The 20228-nt window shown below is 42.0% G+C and overlaps 1 protein-coding gene across 1 annotated transcript in view; it reads left to right on the top strand.

Moving 5' to 3' along the window:
• rai14 (retinoic acid induced 14) overlaps positions 1 to 18149 on the top strand; it is a 33950-nt gene extending 15801 nt beyond the window's left edge. Inside the window, exons 4-21 of the mRNA XM_017410582.3 lie at positions 2186 to 2274; positions 2475 to 2539; positions 3262 to 3319; positions 3520 to 3590; positions 8497 to 8603; positions 8738 to 8922; positions 9339 to 9364; positions 10434 to 10520; positions 10836 to 10922; positions 11142 to 11276; positions 11793 to 11888; positions 12665 to 13375; positions 13487 to 13968; positions 14196 to 14364; positions 14489 to 14656; positions 14759 to 14917; positions 15013 to 15078; positions 15699 to 18149. Of these exons, the coding sequence (XP_017266071.1) occupies positions 2186 to 2274; positions 2475 to 2539; positions 3262 to 3319; positions 3520 to 3590; positions 8497 to 8603; positions 8738 to 8922; positions 9339 to 9364; positions 10434 to 10520; positions 10836 to 10922; positions 11142 to 11276; positions 11793 to 11888; positions 12665 to 13375; positions 13487 to 13968; positions 14196 to 14364; positions 14489 to 14656; positions 14759 to 14917; positions 15013 to 15078; positions 15699 to 15785 (2848 nt within the window). The 3' untranslated portion in view covers positions 15786 to 18149. The remainder of the gene's footprint in view (positions 1 to 2185; positions 2275 to 2474; positions 2540 to 3261; positions 3320 to 3519; positions 3591 to 8496; positions 8604 to 8737; positions 8923 to 9338; positions 9365 to 10433; positions 10521 to 10835; positions 10923 to 11141; positions 11277 to 11792; positions 11889 to 12664; positions 13376 to 13486; positions 13969 to 14195; positions 14365 to 14488; positions 14657 to 14758; positions 14918 to 15012; positions 15079 to 15698) is intronic.
• Positions 18150 to 20228: the final 2079 nt, after the last annotated feature.

Here is a 20228-nt window from a genome sequence, read left to right on the forward strand (position 1 = left end):
CGTGTGTTAAAGAGTTCACACGGAGCAAGTCCGATCAAAACGCCGGATGAGGAGTACGAGGAAACAAATATGCAGATTCTCACAAGCTTTTTTTTTCTTCTTTTTTTAATTCCAGCACTCGTGCTAGTCCTTGACCTTTTCTCTCTGCGCAACCGCGACACAAAACCACTCCGGGATCATGATGAGTGTGGCGATTTGGAATCAGAGTCCTCCAATCTTTTCAGGAAGCACAAAAGAGGGGGTCTCCTGTATCTCTATGGTGATGAAACCTGACTGAAAGGCATGTAGGCATGGTTGTGTGTTTCTCTGTGTGTGTAACACGTACACACCAGGGGGAGGCAGGGCATCTGAACACAGAGTTATTTTATTTATTTCATTCAATGAGGTCTATAGGCGTTGGATTGACTGTCCTTTGTATGCACATGCACAAATAGGCTTCTACGATTCAGATAAAGAATATTTTTGCATACTGGGTGATACTGAGTTTTCATATTCCTACACATGAAGCAGGGATTTAATACTCGTACACCAGTATGATCAGTAAACATCTGAATTTAATTCTGAAAACCGGAGAGCCACAAAAATAGCTCCTGGTTCTTTTATGTAATATTAAAGAATATGTTTTTTAATTTACAGTACATATACACCTACTGATAAAAGAAGTTTTTAGATTTTTTTCATGTTTGTGACTAAACCAACTGATTTAGCCCTAGAAGTTTAGTGTTGTAGACAGTCTGTCTGGGAGTCTTGTTTGTGAGTGCTGGCAGAATGGAGAGACAGATAATGAGTTAAAATAAAGAGTTTGTTTCTCTGGTCTGTCGTTGTAAAGAAGGTGTTCAGCCAAAAGGCAAAGGTCTTAATTATTCAGTCCGTCTGCATTCCAGCCCTCACCTGTCACCACGAGGTATGGCTCACGATTGAGAGAACAAGCACGAGCGGGGCTTCCTCTGTAGGGTGGCTGGGCTCAGCCTTCGACGACGGCATCGCCCGACGGCCAAACGAGTTAACCGAGGTGGTTTAGGCATCTGAACCACTTCCGTCTTGAGGTTTTTCAGGCACGTCCCATTGGGAGGAAACCTTAGAGGCATACCCAGAACTCGTTGGAGCGATTGCGTCATTTATTATTTATTTATTTGTGATCTGGAACTCCTTGGGTTCCTCCCCGTAGGAGTTGGAGAATGTTGCTGGGTAGAGGGATGTCTGGGAAGAAAATGGACGGATTGTTCTCTTTACACTCAAATTAGGGACACTCAAAATTCATTCAAGATCTAACGGTAGATCTGAGAAGCTGCCGTTTCTGGTGAAGAAGGAGGCATTTTGTGCCTCACTTGGTTTGGCGTTTGCTTTTAAAACCTCTGACAAAACTGCTTCTATGTAGTCTGAAAATCTGAAGAAAGAGTCAAAACAACTTATTGATTCTGGGTTATCTGAAGAGCTGTAAAAAGAGCCAAATACCAACATAGAGTTCAAAATTAGCATAATAGGTCTTCTAAAACCCTAAGTTTCATTAAATATAATGATGCTTCATCTAAGGAAATACTTCCAGATTGTGGTTAAAACATTTGCTGGATGACAAGACAGGATGTTGTCACTACCTGTGCTCACAAGCAATGACTTATTTTAGCAAAGCCCGAGAAGCACCCAGCTGTCGACCGCTAAAATCAGCTGTGAGACACAAGATCGAACTCGCTCAAGTCGATGTGAAGGAATAAAAAGGTTTCGTTCGATGCGTCAGGCAGAACACCGCATCACAATGGCATGTACTCCTGAAGGTCCCCAGCACTTCGTTTTACGCAGTCTGTTCTTGATTAGACGGGCAAAACGAAAGCATTAAAGTTACCGAGACGTGCTTTAAAATGGCTCACGCGGATTTGCCAAAATTAAAAGAAAATAGCTGGATCCTGTTGGCTCTGTTTTTATTAACCTGACGAGTTCCACGCTATGACCCAGGAAGTTCTGTGCGTTTACTGTGAACCACTTCTCTAACAAGTCGTCCTCCTTGTGGAACAGGCACAAACTGTAGCCAGCATCAGTGTGAACGTTAAAATAAGATCACGAACATGAGGCTGGCCTTACTGTTTGCAGCTACAGTTGTCACATGAGGACCTTGGTTAGAATGCTGTTTCTCCTGACATTTAAAGCCCCGCAGCTCTGACTTGTTCTTTCGGTTCGAACGTGTGTGCAGCCTCCATGTAGCAGCTGCTCGTGGCCAAACAGACTGCCTAGCTGTGATCTTGTCTCACGGAGCTGACCTGTCAGTCACCGACGCTGCTGGTGAGTTTTACAATTATTGGGCAGTGATACAATAAGTGAGAATTGTTGGCAGTCTTCTGTATTGTGAATAAATGTTTGTTTGTTGTATTTGCTGGATTCAATCTTTGCATCTAGTCCATTTTTAGTTCACAAACAACACCAGGAGTTTTCCCTGCTTTCTCCTGGTTTATCGTTTTTGAGCCTTTCTTTAACTCTTTAAGGTTTGACTCCGTTACACCTGGCTGCCAAAAACAATCACCTGGAATGCTGCAGGAAGCTCGTTCAGGTAATGTTCTTCAACTTGAGGAAGGGTTCGTCGGAAAACGTAGTTCGTATTAATAAAACCCGTCTTCTGTAGCTGATATGACCAGGGAAGCAAGAACCTGTTTTGTTCGATTTTTACCCGATCGTCAGTCGGTTGTAGTATTTGTGTGGGACTAAACAAACACAACGTGTGAAGGTACAACACGTACCGTATGAAACATGCAGCGTGAACTCTGTATTCTGCCTGAAATGAGACACTTCCACTGCTTCGTTTCTTTTCCTCCACTGATTGTGTTCAGATCAGCAGGTTTTAACAGACTCGCACTCCTCCTGCTCTGATTCGCTGATTTAACCTGCCTAATGAGTTTGCAGTATTTCTGCAATGCAAAACCTTTTGGGTTAGTCTGCTGCGACGCAAAATGTGTAAAACTTGGAGTTATTAATCCCTATTTTTATACCACAGAACATACACTGCTGTAAAAGTTATCTTCAAAGATACAATAATACACTTAAAGCTCCAGTACAAAACAGCCTTTTTAGCAGAAATCAAAAGAACAAATGGCTATAAATTTATTGCAAGCTTTGTAAAATAGATATTTGAACTTATTTGGACACTTTCAGGAAAGAAAAAACAAGACAAGCAACAAACAGCACAACATGATTTGTTTGTTACAAAATACAAATCCAGATTACATGAAAATCACTGCGTCGGATCATGGACTGTTCTTTCTTTTTCCAACGCAGAGTAAATGTCCCGTCGACGCGGCGGACGGCTCAGGAAGAACTGCTCTTCATCACGCTGGTGAGTGTCTCAGCAGCCCGGGACGTAATTATACAGGAGGGCTTTTCTGCAGAGCCAGTCTGCTTCCAGAAGGAACGTGGGAACGTTTCTTACGAGATTAAGTTTAAGCTGTAATTTTATTTGGATAAAAATAACCCTTCATAGCTGGAATTAAGCGATTGATTCTTTCTCTTTCTTTTCTTTTTTTTTTAAATTCTCAGCTGCCAGTGGGAACATGCAGATTGTTCAGCTGCTGTGTGAAGTCAAAAGTCCCGTCAACGTAAAAGATGCAGTACGTACTTTTATTATTACTTCTTTTTTTCTGGCGTGGGACACAGAATGAAGACCACAAATATGTTCCAACCATTTCCAAGTGTTTCCAGAATCTGTGCACACTTTTCTTAAAGGTTTACTAACTCCACGTTTATCTACGTTCGAGTGCGTGCCTTCCTTGTTAGTGAGCATCTTTTTCTGTGCTGTTACGAGATGAAAACGTTTACTACAAAATGTAAATCGGCCGCAGTTACTTCAGCCGTTTTCTGCAGTGAGGGGGACCCTCGTGAACTGACATTTCCCCTCATTTATCATCTGTTTGAGGATTGATTTCTGTGCATGTGTAAGGTAGAAGGTCAGAGTTCTGTGGGAACTCAAGCTGCAGACATGTGGTCTCCATTGCAGTGACAGACCATGTCTGCGTTTTTTTTTTACACAGCTGGAATCTGTTGAAAGCACGAAAAAAAGTGTGTTTGTGTTAGAAATTTTGAGAAAGAGGAAAGAAATTAAGAAGTCTCCAGTTTATTTTCATTGCTCTGTTATGCAACTGCTGGCCTGTTGGAAATAATTTCATCTGTAATATCTCATCGAGCTGAAACTAGATTATTTTAAGTTCGGTCAGCTGTAAGCAGAAAATTACACCGTGAGTATCTTAAAGGAAGGGGACGTTTGTGTGCTCACACATTTCAAACTATTTGATGGCCAAAACGCTGAAAGGTTTACTGGTTTCTCTTAAAAACAAGAAGGAAATCACAACATTGCTTTCCCTGAAGATCATTTACTTTTCTAACTGTAATCATCCACATGTGTGTGTGTGAAGCTTGTTGGCCTTGGGCACATATCGTGGCCGTATCATATACCTGCACCGGATTTGTGTTTGCCTTAAAAGACACTCAGTTCAATCTAAAAAAGAAACAGAGGAACATTTGTCAGGTCAAACACGTCGCTGTCGGTTTTACTTTTACGGCACGTTTAAAAACGGCGAGGTTGAACGGAACACTTCACACGGTTTAAAAAAAACAAAATTAGAAATCGCTCATAACAACCAACAACTACAACAAACGTAAACCAGAAGCACTCAGAGAGCACAAACCTCGGCCAAGGCCACAGCGTGATTAAAAAATAGTGCCATCCGGATCATAATCTGGATCAGCACCAGAATTTAATCCATTGTTTTGTGTAACAACCCCAACACTTCCTGAAAAGTTCATCCAAATCTGTTTGTTAGTTTTTACCTGATCTTTGCTAACAGACAGACAAGCAAACCAACAGACACAACCGGAAACAGAACCTCCTTGGTGGAGGAAACAAAAGGGGTTACCTGTGACCTTTGACCCCATGAACCTTGAAACCATCAGGCATCCTCTTTGACTCATGAGGTGTCCAGCTGTGCAGGCTGACGTTCCTACATTATGCTGCTGCAGAGTTAGAGCACCAGGTCGTCTGTGACATTGACCTTTGATCCTGTCACCTTGAAATCAACAGTGATCACCCTTGACCCATGAGGTGTCCAGCTGTGGAGTTTAACATTCCTCTTATCCAACTGCAGAGTTAGAGCACGGGCTGATCTCTGACCCTGACCTTTGACCGGATCACCACCAGAATCTAATCCCTTGTTCTTTGTTTCATGTTTGAAGTTTCCTGAAGATTTCATGAAAATCGGTTTGTAACTTTTGGAGAAACCTTGTCCACAGACAGACAGACAGACAGACAGACAGACATGTCCTCCCTCCTTAGCGGAGGGAACAAGGGAACACCACAACATAAAACACTTGTGATGAATTTTAAAGACTCCAGAGGCTCAGGGCTGCTGCTGCCAGACATACAGTATTCTGTTCACAGAATCGCCTCATATTTGCTTTGCTGTTGGGGAAAACATGCCGTTTATTTTTTCAACAACTTAACAAAAATGTCAGTGTAAATCCTTCTAATGTTTCAGTTTTTTATAGTTGATTCTACTCCACATAACATTAAAAACCACCCAGTTGAGGTCGATTTATCGTAAATGAATTGTCTTCCTTGTCTTTCCGGCGGTGCTGTACGTCCTTATAACGTCCTACAGAAAGAATGCCTCACTCAAGCAGGGCTGGAAGAAAGAATGAGTGATAAACATAACCATAAAGCAAGTTCTCAGAAAGTGTTTGGTAAACAAAGTTTGGGGTTTATTCTGCTTTGGTAAATGCAGTTTTACCACATCAACACTGATCGTTATTTAAAGTCCTCGCTGTGCGGCGTGGTAACAACCGAGGCCAGATTTAGGCCGGCTCGGTAAACAGCGTGTCGGACCACCAGTACTTTAATGTTTAGTGGCATCAGGATGAGGTTCTCTTGTACAGCAGGAGGTTGGATTATGAGGCGGGGATCAAATGAAACCATGGCTGTTAATGTTCTGAATGTTGGAAAAGTAAAAATAAAAAAATAGTTGGTTAGATTTCCTAGCATGAGCCAAAATGCTGGTAAACCATAATTAACTCACTTCCTGCTAAAGTTAAGTGAACTATATCACTCCTGATAAGAGCAAAGCAAAGTGAAAAATGTAAGAAACTTGGACTTTGCACTGAATGGAGCCCGATTTGTGGTCCAGTTTGTGAGGAGATACAGAAGCCAGACAGTTTTATTATGAATTTACACCTAAACATTTAAAACCCTCTATAAATTAGTCTAATCAGTTCAAGTTTCTGAGTTTTTACGTCAGTACTGACTTAAAACCAAATATATATCCTCGTAGACACAGAACATGTAAAAACTGCTCATTTTAAATAAAAATAAAATAATGTAGTTATGGTGTATATGACATTTAATAGTAATGATTTATAATAAAATGGATCATGCTTTCTTTGCTTAAAATTACAAATGTAGAAGAATTTAATGATAGTTTTAACTTGGTAATTTAAGTGACTTAATGCAACGCTGGCATGGTCTCACATAAAAAGTGTATTGTTCTTGATGGACTGGCCTCTGAGACTTAAATGCGCCGCTGCCTCTTGCCCCCCTCAGCCTCCCCCCAGCTTTACAGTCTTGCCCAGATGTGGATAATTTGTCGACAGGGCGACTGCGAGTTCTGAACACGCTTCGAAACAAGCCAAGCAACACACCTGAGTGATCGCACACACACACACTTAATCTGTTGCCCAGAAAAGGACAAAGTGGATTTTTATTTTATTTTTTTGTGTGTGTTGTAGTTTCCAGAGCAGCAGAAACACAAACTGAGCAGAGGGGGCGCGGGGCTGCTAATGCGTTTAGCAGAGCTCAGGGAAGAACCAGAACATAGTTCAGCTGTGCTCACACACTTTGGTTGGAGTTGTCTTTTTTTTTTACCAGCTTGTTTTTGGTGAAGTTGTTGTTCCTTATCCATTGTTACCCTGTAGCTCACTCAGAAGTAGGAACTATCCTCATTTCTTAACTTCGTCCTCGTTGTCCTGAGCTGAACCTTCTGAGGCTGCAAGCTCCTTCAGCAGTCCTCAGCAGCCGACTCTTTCAGCTGCGCTTCGGTAACACGAGGCGAAGTTTTCATTAAGTGTCAGGCCTGGAGTCGGAGTCAGTCAATCTTGGAGAAAAATGTGCTACATTTTATGAAAAAAAAACTGTTGCTGTCTGCCAGGTCTGACAACCGTGTGATAAATTCTACAGATCCCACTCCTTAAAGCTGCAGTTCCACCATCTGGGGCTCGTCTCCCGCTCATCTGAGTGTTTACGTCTCAGTGCTGCTGAAGCTGTCAGACACATTAGGACGAGCGGACATTCGGTGCTCATTGAAACATCGGGTCAGCCTCTTGTCCTCCTGACTGCCAGTAGCTCAGATTTGTCCTCTCTGGAGGACATTTGTGGACCTGAATATCTCCCACCCCTTTTCCTGTCTGCAGAGGACATTTAGGCTTTTTCAATGATACCGAATGTGAAGGAGTGGGGCTAATTACCTTATAAAAATTGTGATTAGACAGTATTTATTTTCCTGCTCAGGAGGATAGAGCTCTATAGCAACAATAAAAACACTTTTCACCACTCTTCAATTTAAAATTCTTTTATTTACAAGTCTGTTTAAAGACTTTCTTGCACGTACTGATGCTTTAAATTCCTTTTTACCATTTCAGTGAGAATCAAATAGAGGCTGTCTTGGTAGATTTGCTCATTTTTTTATAGTTAAAACCAACGTACGGACCGTAACACCTCGCTCGTTTGAGATTCTTTCCACTCACAGATCCTTGACAACGTGAACATTTTGACCACAAAACTATCATCAAAAAGTCTAATCTTCATCTAGTGTTTTGTTTTTGTTTTTTTCAGACAGCAAAGAGTTTATTTTTCTGACACTTTTGTCATTTTGATCAAATTCCTGTTATTTTCTGCACAAAGTATTTGCAAGTGCTGGGAGGGAACGTTGGGATTAAAGGAAATTTCTTTTAATTTTGCTGACGTTAGCAACCTCAACCACTCGTAAATGATATTAATTTATTTCCTACAATGAAAGACCTTTTTTCAATTCTTCTTGACTGCATTTATGTCTAATTTCTTTGAATATTCCCGAATTTAAAGTGTCATAAATATAAGGATGAACTCACTTTTTGTACATTGTCACGGTCGTAATGCATCTTTTCAAAACCGCAAAAAGCTGCTAGTTTAAAATTTGAAGTATTTTATATTTTGGTGCACCGTTTCAAAGATTACCAGGCGGTTTGCTCGTTTTAACGGACACAAAGGTATACAGTATGAAGGAAAAAGAGAACAGCGCTGTCTTTACGTGAACATACAAGAGGACAGTCATTCTTTCTTCACACAGACCTGAGGTTTTTCTCACCACACACTTAGTTGACATACTCTGGATGTAAAGGTCCAAACTCTGGGTGTCCTACATGGTCATTTATAGGCGTCTGGATTTGTGGAAATATACAAACACTGAATGTTTTTAATGTCTGTTTGTTCCAAAGGATGGTCTCACTGCCTTGATGCTGTCAGCCAAACTCGGTCATTCTGAAGTCTGTGGCGCTTTGCTGGACTGTGGAGCTGAAGTCAACTCCTCCGACAACGCCGGCAGGTAAAAAAACCCCACATTTAACTTGCGCTCTGAGGCACGGATACTGGACAGGTTTATATCTGCAGCGCAAAGCCGCTTTATCGGCGAGCAGTAAACGTTAAAGGCGTTTCTGAGCGGGTCTTTGTATTTCGTAGGACGGCCCTGATGCTCGCCGCCGAGTCCAACGCGGTACCTGAGGTAGAAGTTTTGGTTCAGCGGGGCGCAGACCTGTCGGCCGTAGACCCAGAAGGCCACGACGTTGTTTACTACGCTATGATGTCAGGCAGCTCTGAAGCCAGAACTGCCATCCTGGCTGCTCTGAACAGACTTCCTCTTCTAGGTAAGAGTTATGAAAACACACACAGAGAATACAAAGACTCTGTAACCCACATTTATTTGTCCTTGTGTGTGTTTTGTACAGTTGCTTTTATGTTTTCATACTTTAGAATATACTTAATTAGCCACTGAGGGAGTACAATAAATGATCCAGTCTGTATGCAGCCTTAATCTTATCCTTTTTTTAAAACCAAAAACATTTCATACTTGGTTGCTGATGCTGTGAGAGCCAGCTTTTTTTTTCTCCCCCAGATGGAAGTTATGTCACCACAAACCACTTTAAAATTTGTAGAAGTATAAATTCAGGATAAAGTCAACACTGCCATCTGCTGGTGAACTCTGATTACTGTTAGACTTTTTTTTTCTTGTTTTTTCAACATCATCTTCATTTCTTGGCTTGCTTACTGTCTCCTTTTGCAGATCCCAAGTCTTCTAAAAGTCCTCAGGTAAGATGCTCCGTTTTAACTCCACGCTGTCGAGCACCAAATCTGCTTAACTTCCTAAAATTATGTAATCAGTCAATATTAAGAGTAAATGTTTATTAAGAACCAGAGATGCTACAAAGTGATTCACTTTAATAAGACTCGCTGGCTGTGATTTGGCAGCAGGGATCTTTACGAAACAGAAACAGGATTTTTATTTTTCCCCACCAAAAGGCAAATAAACCTTCAATTGTTCATGTCCCCCTTTATTTTTTTAAAAGTGGATTTTTTTGATTAAGTAATTAAACAAGTCCCTAAGTTTGAGGTTGGAACTCGTCACCTGTTTGTCTGCAAGTTTAATTAAAGGATTTAAGCAGAAAATAAATAAATAATAAGACTCACTAAAGCAATTATGAGTTTAAAGACGTCTGAGTACAATAAAAATATGTATTTAGATTAAAATAGCATGCAGAAAAAATAATCACATTTCCACCACAGTGGCCATCAAAAAGTTGTGAATTCTGCATTCATACATATTTAAAAAGTTGAAACATGATAAAATATAACTACATCATCACGTCCTCCAAATCAGTGGGTGGTTTTCCTCCAAATGACTAAAGAAAACTCAGATAATAGGGATGTCAAAAGCTTATAATAAAATGATTATTGTGGACTAAAATCATCACTTTGACTTTTTGCTAAATCCAGAACGATCTAAAATGTTTTAGCTGCAAAAGGCAAACATTTAGTTTTCCAAGATGTCTTTGATACATTTATAATGATGTAATATTCTAACTTTGAATACAAACAATAAATAACTTGTGTGTTTATTCACTGAAAGCAACTAACCTGTTGATTACACAAAACAAATCTAGACTTAGTTTGTTGTTTCACACGTTTTTTTTAGCTGTTAGTTTCAAGTTTTCCACCTTGAAATAAAACACTTCTTAGTTGCTGTTTTTAAAAAGCCAAACTTAGAGTAAAACTCATTGATTGTCTATCCTTTTACTAACCAGCACTGAATCCCACTTTTCTTTTTCTCTCTTTTTGTTGCCCCCCCTCCCCCTCCTCCCTTTTTTTGCTGCCTCCTTAGCATGATCAAGTAGCTAAGCTAAGTGATGAGCGGATCACAACTCCCAAAAAACGAAAAGCACCTCCACCTCCTATTAGCCCACTGCAGGTAAACGCATGTCTGTCTGCTTGTATCCGTGTGGCACTCTGTAATAATATGAACGCATGACGAGAGTGGTTTTATCTATTTTTTTTGATCAAATGAGTATTGTGACCATCATAACGAGGGCGCTCAGGTTGATTTCTCACCGGATGACGGTATATAGTTTGTCAGTTTTAAAATCCTTTTACATCAAACTGTTTTTATGCCAGCAAATAAACCATGCTAGTAGCTTACAGCCAAAGCTAAAGAACAAATATGTCTTCGAAGACACTTAGTTAGAAAGAAGTTGATCCAAAACCTCCTTCCTTCATCCTCCTTTAGAGCTCTGGCCCCTCGTCTCCTTCTGTTACATCTACCAGCACTCCTGCATCCAACAAAGGAGACACTCCCAAGAGGTTTAACTACAAGGTATTACAAACGTATCGGGCATTAAAACAAACATAATAACCTTAAAGCACCCAAGCCATCACCTTTTGTTGTTTCCCCATTTAATTTGTAACAGAATGCCATTTATCAGCTTGTTAAATCTTGCCTTCGGCCGCAAAAGGATTTCCCCCCCTCTTGTCTGTTTTCCCCCTCTTTCCTGCCAACCTTTCGCTCGTGTCTCCTCCCCTCCTTTTCAAACAGGAGGATGACTTCACGGGACCAGCGCTGAAGGAAGAGGTGGAGAAGCTTCACGAGGAAAGAAACATGTTGCTGGAGACGATCGAGGACCTGAAGCAGGCGGTGGAGACGGTGGCTGTTCCCGAGCTGGACACGAAGGTAATAACGGCTAACAGTCCAACAGTAAGGCGACTCCTTTGTTTTACATTCGAGCGGATTTTAAGACCAGACGTGCCAACGAAACAAAAGGAGCAAAACAAACTCTGTGGCGTCGTATTAATGCGCGGTGTGGAGAACTGTGTGAACATTTGACATGTTTGTAACTGTAAACTTAACTATCTGCAGCTCTTTAGTGGTTTCTAAATGAATAATTTGTTGTAAAAAAACATCAGGAAGCATTCTGATTGTAAACAAAATCATCTTTAAAAATAGAGCATTGATTTACAAATAAGTATGTAAATAAACCAGGACTGATCTTTTAGTTTTTTAACTTTCTGTATGTTAGTCTCACAGTCCTCAGCATTCTTAAAGGAGGTCTAACCTGTGCTTACAGCGTGTCATGACTTGTGTAGCCAGTGGTCCTTAATGCTGCCTTTATGTTTCCCTGTGGCATGTGAACATATGTGTGTGTGTGTGTGTGTGTGTGTGTGTGTGTGTGCGCGCAATTGTTGGCAGGTCGAGCCAACAGCGTCTGCAGCTCTGGTTTCTGCTCTGCAGTCCAAGATCACTGCTCTTACTTTGGAAAACCAGGAACTTGCAAACAAACTCAAGGTGAGTTCGTGGTGTGCTCTTATTTATTCAGGGGTTCGAAGTGACCGAAGCTGTGCCAAATCAGTGTGTTTAAACCTGGTGGTGTCTTAATGCTGGAGACAGAAGATTTAATGCTACACCAAAAGACAATGATGAGCAAACAGGAATAAATTTAAACAAGCTGGAATCTGTCAGATAAATATGACAGTTTTTCTTTTTAAATCCAAGTAACAATTTCATGTCAGAACGTTATTTATTATATCTAATGGGATAAGTTATAGATGCTAATATTCTGAAATCAGGCTATTGTTGCTCAGAAAGTCCTTTTCACCAGTTCTGTTTCACTTCTCAAACTGCTTATTTAGGAGTATAGGACCACGCAGCTGATTTGCAACAACTTTTTTCAAGAGCTTTTAATCAATATTAAAAGTAAAACCTCCTTGTCCAGCAGTCTGTGACCATTTCGTTCCTCTTCGGAAACAGTTTTACTTGCAAAAGTTTATTGAATTTTCGCTGCTATGAGTTAAAGGAATACACGCAGTCTGGTTTGCAAAAGACCGTTTATAAACTTAACTCACCATTCATCCAAACTCAGTATTTAAATAGCAGAATACTGTTTCCTTTTGTTACTTTCTACAATTCTACTTTAGGCTGGTTTATGGAAACAACCAAAAATCACAAGTAAAATGTTACTGTTTCATTGTTTTAGCTCTAAGAGTCTGTTATGAAAAGATAAGTGTGACTTTATAAGATTTTTAATTCTCAAACTGTATTCATCCCACTCCCTGAACTCCCAGAAACACCCGTCCCAACAAGGAAATGAGCAGAAGGAGAACAGCCGACCAAACAGCGTGGCCTCCAACGCCTCCTTCCACTCCACTCAGGATGACTTTGAGTCGGCGCTGCGAGTCGCCCCTGCAGCCCGCGTGGAAGGAGACGATCCGGGAGCCGCTTCTGTTAAACTGCAGGAGGAGGGGGGTGAAGGAGGGAGGAAGGAGGAGGAGATCCGGCTGTTGAAACAAGCACTAGAGAGCGCTCAGGTAAAACTGCTTGAGACCAGGAAGGAGAACCAGCTCCTTCAGGCTCAGCTGAAACCTGAGCGAAGCAGAGAAGGAGGCGAGGACGGGAGCGGAAGAGAGGAAGAGCTGATGGAAAGTTTAGCCGAGCTGCAGGCGAAGCTGACAGACACCCAGGAGAGATACCACCAGGCCTTAGAGGAAGTGGAGGACCTGAAAGCGCGGCTGGGAAGAGGAGCGGGTGAGCTGACGGAGAAACAGGACGTCCAGAAACTGTTATTTTCCACACTTGAACAGGAGGTGAAGCAGCTGAAGGCTCAGCTCGTCCATCTGAAGTCGGAGAGGGATGAAGCAGCTCAGCGAATCAGAAACCTGGAAGAGCTGCTGAAGAGGACAGAGGAGGACAGACAGCTGGAGAAGGAGAAACAACAGAGGATGGCACAGATTCAAGAGACGTACCTGGAGGCACAAGAGGAAATCAGGATTCTCCAGGTAAAAAGATTCTCCTTCTCCGTTAGCGTTTTCTTAAATTCCATATTTTCTGAACGAGTTGTTCCCCTTATCGCTCACGTTAGTCATACGGTGCTACTTCCTGATGTTTAGGAGGCTCTAAAGGGCACGGTGCCTGTTGAAGCTGCAGCCAAAGACTTTGAAGAGATGAAGGCGGAGCTAAACGAGGCCATTGCTGGGCAGCAGCAGCGTTTGTTGGAGCTGTCGCACTCCTACAGTGAAACCAAGAGTCAGCTGAGCGCCGCTCAGAACCAGCTCGCAGAGGCGCGGGCCGAGAGCGTCGCGGCTTCGTCCTCGCCTTCTTCGGAGAAACAAGCCGAGGCGCTGAAGAGCAGGGTGGAGGAGCTGCAGACCTTGCTAGCCGAGACCGGGAGGAAGTTCTCGGCCGCACAGGAGGACAATAAACGACTGAAGCAGGAGGCAGAAGTCCAAGCGCAGAGCTCTGTGACCCTCACCGACCACACGCAGGTGGTGGCGTCTCTGGGAAACGCCATCAAGGAGCTGGAGCGCGAGTTAGAAGCTGTGAGACAGCAGCTCCACCAAAAGACCACGCAAGCTGAAGCTCTGCAACAAAGGTGAGGAGAGAAACTGGCAACAGAATCGTGGAAACGGTCCTTATCTGACTTTAAGAGGTGTTTTTGTAAATTCTGAGGAATTATTCCTTACAACCGTAGCTTCCAAATCAGAATACAGACAACAACGAACGGGGTCCATCTATTTGCCTTTGACTCTCGTGTTCAGAGAAAAGTTGTGACGATGTGCTTCGCTGAGTCTTTTCTTGTATCTCTCTCTCTCATAAAAGCCTGACTTCTGAGAAAGACGTCACCCCAGGTGACTCGGTCTCTCATCTGGAGCACGAGAACATGCGGGAGCAGCTGGAGCACGAGGCGAACCACCTCACGCAGCTCCTTCAGGGTGCGCTGAGGAAGCAGGACGAGATGGCCCTGGAGGCGGCCGATGCGTGGCAAAAGGTGGGAGGACGAAGTAAAAAAAACAAAAAAAAACAAAATCAGCAGATTCACCCACAGGTGAAGATCTGAAGCTGTTTGGAATTGCTCTCCTGTTACAGTTTGTTTCCTCTCTTTCGTCCGTTAGGCTCGAGATAACCGCGCAGAGCGGGAAGCCCTGCAGGAGCTGCTGATGACGAGGGAGAAGGAGAACCAGATGCTGACCTCCAAACTGACCGAGTCCCAGGATGCTGTGTGTCAGCTCAAACAGCTGGTGGAGAACCACGTTGCCTCGGAAAGAGAAAAAAACAAGAGGGTCGGTGTGAAAACCACCATCAGTAAAACGCTGCTTCCACATACGATACGAGCTCTTATATATTCTATACTGTTAGATTATCTGTTTCTTTTTGTCCCTCAGATAGATGACTTGTCTCGGGAAGTAGGAAAGCTAAAAGACGCCTTAAACAGCCTATCACAGCTCTCCTACAGCTCCTGTTCCCCCTCCAAGAGGCAGCAGCAGAACCAGCAGCTGGAGGGCCTGCAGCAGCAAATCAAACAGCTGCAGTACCAACTAGCTGTAAGGCCGTTTCTAATCAGCACACAGTAATTCCAGCCATGAGGTTCTGCTGGCAGTGTTAATATTAGAGCTTTTAATCTGTGCTGCCTTTGTAGGAATCGGAGAAGCAGCACCAAGAAACGGTGTCCGTGTACAGGATGCACCTTCTCTATGCTGTTCAGGTAAATCCGTCGTTGAATTCATGTTGTCTATTGGCCTACGTATTTGTTATTTTAGTGAAAACTTTGAATATTTACACTGTATCCAGAGGAACAATGCCAATGCATGTGATTAGGTGGTTTTGTCACAATTTACACTGTATATATCAACGGTGTCAAACTCCAGGCCTTAAGGCTCCACTTGTCCTGGGAGTTTGAGGTTTTTCTGCTCCAACACACCTGATTCGAACGGTTTAATTACCTCCTCACCCAATCATCGAGTTCTCCTGGCGCACGGCGACAAGTCGTCCATTTAAAGCAGGTGTTTTAAAGCAGGAACACGTCTAAAACATGCAGGAGAGCAGCCCCTGAGGAACGGAGTTTGACACGTGTGGTATATATATTTAAACCGACATCAATACGAACAGAATAAACATCATCAAAGTGACTTTAAAAACACTGATAAATCAACGTTATTAAATCTAAACAGGACATGTAAGTTCTTTTATTCCTGTGATTTAACTTATGTATGATTATAGTGTTGGTTTCAAATCGATGGATGATCAACTTTTAATGTGACTTTAATCCAAACGTACAACCGCGGTGGGTTTTATGAGCTGAACCTGTGCCGTGCGCCCCCTCAGGGTCAGATGGACGAGGATGTCCAGAAAGCCTTGAAGCAAATTCTGAAGATGTGCAAGGTGCCAAGTCAAGTGAAGGAGGCCTGCTGAGACACAACTGGGATGGTTCCACAAACGCACACTTACTTAGAGACTGAAGACCCCCCCCCCTCCAACCAGCACACGGTGCCTGTGGTTAAACCCAGAGTAGTTGTTAGTGAGGAGTTTACAGCTTACGGTCACGGAGGCCGTTTTGAACCTTTACAGTCTTCTACCACATGTATGTTGCATTATTGCGCTCCGTATCTGGATGACTTATCTGGAAAAATTCAGATGCTGAGAAAGGTTTGACAGCAAACGGAGAGCAGAAACGGTCGACCAGGCTGTTGTGGAGCTGATTCAGGTGGTTTGGTTTGAAATCAGCTTCCTCTCAGTGCAGCCTCTGAAGCATTCGGTGTGAAAAAAAAAACATTATTTGTATTTACTGAGAGATCATGTAGCTTAAAGTGATAGTTTAGAGCTCTTCGGGTGGAGTTCTGTGAAAAAGCCTGTGAACGAATAAAATCTTACCTGTTGCACATGGCGTTTTGATTGACAGATGGTTTTATTTTGACCGGATCAAGAAGCTAACGGCTAATTAAAGTTGGGCCGAGGCTAAGGTCGTTTGCTGTGTTCTTAAAATGGCTCCAGTCTCGAAACGTTTGTGCTGGTTCATGCAAACGCTGTTTTAAAAAACCTTTAATTCACCATCAGTTTTGCATCGTAGAATTCTCTGCTTGTTTGCAAGCGCAAACATTGGCAACAGCAGCTGGCTGTAGCACTAACTGTACAGCCGGAGGTCGGAGTATCATGTGCTGAGAGATTGACAGTGATGTGAAGGTTGTAAAGTCGTATTTACATGAAAACTGCGAGGAAATATTTGAGACTGGAGCTGTTTTAAGGCGGCAGAAATCCACTTTGGTCTTGGCTCATCTCTGACTAGCCGTTAGCTCGTCAGTCCGGTCAGAATTAGACTCTGTTTCTCCGAAGAGCCATCCACCACAGAGCTCCACTTCAAAAGATCTAAAGTATCGCTTTAAGCTAGATGCCAGTTTTATTTTATTTTTTTTTAGACTGACTTCTGTTCTTCCTGCTCAAGCAAGCCTTAGAGAAACCACAATCACCAAATGTGATGTCAACTCAGAACGAAACAAACAAACAAAAAAAACAAACCCCTCTAAGCTGCATTACTGCTCTGAACCAAGATATTTGTGAAAAGATAAGCCATATTTACCTGACCAGTCCGAATATAACAAGCTCCAAATCAAACCGTTGTCACAATCAGAACAACACGAGGACGCTTCAGCTGCGGGATAAATGGAAACATGTTTGAATCGGAGGAACGTGTTGAAACCAGACGTAATAGGGGTTAGAGATGTTTTGGGAAGATTTCATCTCAGTGTGAAAACAGATCTGTACAACAGCCAAATGAATGCATTAACCAGGTTCTTTTTTTTTTTCTACCTTACCGGCCAAATCTGTAATCTAACTCCGCCTTTAATAACGTTACACTCTAAAACCTGTCCTGTTAAACCATTTAGATTTGTGTACTGTCACACAAGCATGCTGGATGTTTGTTTCTCTGTCAACTTGTGCTGTTAATACTATATATATATATTTTATTATGAATCTAAACGTGTCCCGGCCCGCGGCTCTGCTTTCTTACAGCACTTGGTTTCATAACAATAAAACTGAAATGTTTTCTGAGTTACTGTAATGTCATGAATGTTTTGTTAGCTGTGTTTCATGTGAGTGAGAAGCCTTGTGTGTGACGAGCGCTAAAGTAAAGCAGTTCGTTTTCCTCCTTCGACGGTTTAAAGACAGAAAACCGCTTTTTCTGCCGCGACAAAAGCCAAACACTATGAGTGTTTTTGTTCCGTTTTCTCCTGCAGATTTTGTACTTGAAAACCATATTGGCTGAAAGTGATTGAGCCTGTAGTCGTTCTTTTTTTTTTAATGCCAGGCTTCTCTTTACCATCTCAGTAATTTATTTACCACAAACCTAAATGTATTTTTTTTTATTTTTTTTTTGTCTGTAACACTTATCATCTCCTTCAGCGCTCCTGTGCAGGAACAGATTTTACACTGTACGTGCTTTCATGTGTTAGTCGCTCTCGCTCGGCACTCCTCTGCCTTAGCACTGATCTCAGAGCCATACCGTTTCTACTGAAGAGCTCGGGACCGCTCGGCGCACGTTCAGCACTAACACCTCGGCACTGGAGACGCGTCAGACCCTGAGCCTCATATCCGCAGGTTCTAAACTTGACTGAAATGTTTTTGTACCAAGGAAGGGAAAACCAAGAAATGGCCGTCCTCCTCCTTCTCCTCGTTGTTTCTTTACTAATGGTTTAGTGACAAGAAAGAAGAAGGAAGAAAAAAAAGTTTGCCAACTGTATTTTGCCCACTTTATTAAATTTTCAAGATACCGTACAATCATCTGTCTGTTTCATGTCTTTGATTTTTTTTTTTTATAAATTTTTATTCAGTTTAGAACTAAAAAGTGATATACAGCCAACTAACGCTTCAACACTTTAATATTCCCAGTAGTTAAATGAACATATTCAAGTCTGCATGCAAACTATACAGTCATGTTAAAAAGAACAGCCTTGTTTTACGTGGTGCCGTTAAAAAATCTGATTTTTAACAGGTTTTAAAAGGATTTAACCTCAAGTGTATAAAACACCATTATTTATAGAACAAAAATTGAGGCCAAAATGGGGGGGAAAAAAAAGTGTGAAAAACAGCAATAACTCCCAGCAGCTGTTTTCTGTTTCTCCCCTCACTGCGGAGGAATTTTGGCCCACTCTTCTTTCCAACGTTGCCTCAGTTCATTTGTTCCTGCTCGGCTCTCAGCACATCAGGTTGAAGTCCGGGTTTTAACGTGATCGTTGCAACATCTTGTTTTTTTTGTTTTTTTTTAAGTCATTCTGTTGTAGATTTGCTGTGCATTATGGGTAAACTGGCTCAGCACAGTTTACCCATAATGGCCTTTCTGGGTGGAGTTTACATGTTCTCCCTCCGGTTTTTTCCCACAGACCAAAAACATGCATGTTAGGTTCATTCCTAGGTGTGAGGGAGAGCGTGAATGATTGTTTGTCTTTAAGCGTCCCTGTGATGGACTGGACACCTGTCCAGGGTATCCCCCGCCTCTCGCTCAGTGACTGCTGGAGACAGACACCAGCTCCCTTCGACCCAGAAAGAAGAAGCAGGTAAAGAAAATGGGTGGATGGATGGATGGATTGTGGGTAAACCTCTCTGCTTTGGTCTCATCTGTCTGAATGACAATGAACATTTTCATTAGGATGAAAGTTGTGAGTTGAAGCTCTTAGTTTTTCTTTTTTGCAATGTCTCTGAGCATTGCACGGTCTGACCTTGGGGTGAATTTGCTCCTGGGAATGTTGGCAGCTGTCTTAGATGTTTTCCACTTGTGTAAAAACGTTCTGGCGGTAGAATGATGGCCTCCAAATCGTTCTGAAGTGGTTTAACCTCAGATCGATGGACGGCAACAGCCGCTCCTCTGAGGTCACTGCTGATGACGTTCCTCCGTGACGTTGTGTTAAAACACACCTGTGTGCTTCAGAGCAGCAAACTGCCAAAACACTTCCTTCCTGATGATCAGGTATTCATGTGCGTTTGAACAGCAGCAGTCGGCCACTACTTCTCCTAAATCCTGAAGCAGCAGCAAAGATGGACTGAATTTTTTTTTTTTTTTTTGGGCACATCTTTTCTATTTTGGCTTTATTTTTGTTTAATAAGTAAAGACATGTTGGACTCTGTTGTGTGTTTCTGTACACATGAGGTTGGATTTGAATAATGTCAGAATCCCGTAAAGATCAGATAATTTTTATTACGTCCTGATGTGTACAAACCCTAGAATTGAAAGATGCTGCTCTTTCTTTCTCCCATGAATACAAAACTTCTTAGCAGTTCATGCAAACAATATTGTTTTCTGTCCTTAAATAGTCAGAAACCAGATGTCCTGTAATGCAGCTGTTGGTTGGTACAGATCACTAACAGGTAAGGAGATCAATATTCTTTGTAATCAATGTGTGCCCTAATTTTAGGTGGTTTGGAAATATGTCAAAACCAAGCAAACCACTGCAGTTTTACATCAGAGTGTTTGGTAGCATCTCTAGCATCAAACAAAACTTTCCATACCTTCATAACGTGGCTGGAAATTTGTTTTCTGCTAAAGTTTTAGCTGCTAACAGACTGCACAGGCAAAAGATGACCACCAGATGGCAGCCTTGATCAGTACCAAATGCCTACAGTCAGTCCATTCATGGCTAAATGTTTTATATTTGGGAGGAAATAACTGTTTTATGAGCAATGAAGCATTAGAAATGAGATGTAATCAAACTTTTCTATAATAAGAAATCATGTTTTAGTCCAACATGATGATCAGAACAATAAAAAGAAATATTAAAAGTAGTGGTGTTTTATCCCTTGAATTAAAGACATAAAAAAATCAGGCAGCTCAATTTTTTTTTCTATAAATTTGTACGAAAACCATTC

Source organism: Kryptolebias marmoratus, linkage group LG14 (genome assembly GCF_001649575.2).
Source record: "Kryptolebias marmoratus isolate JLee-2015 linkage group LG14, ASM164957v2, whole genome shotgun sequence".
Lineage (NCBI taxonomy): Eukaryota > Metazoa > Chordata > Actinopteri > Cyprinodontiformes > Rivulidae > Kryptolebias > Kryptolebias marmoratus.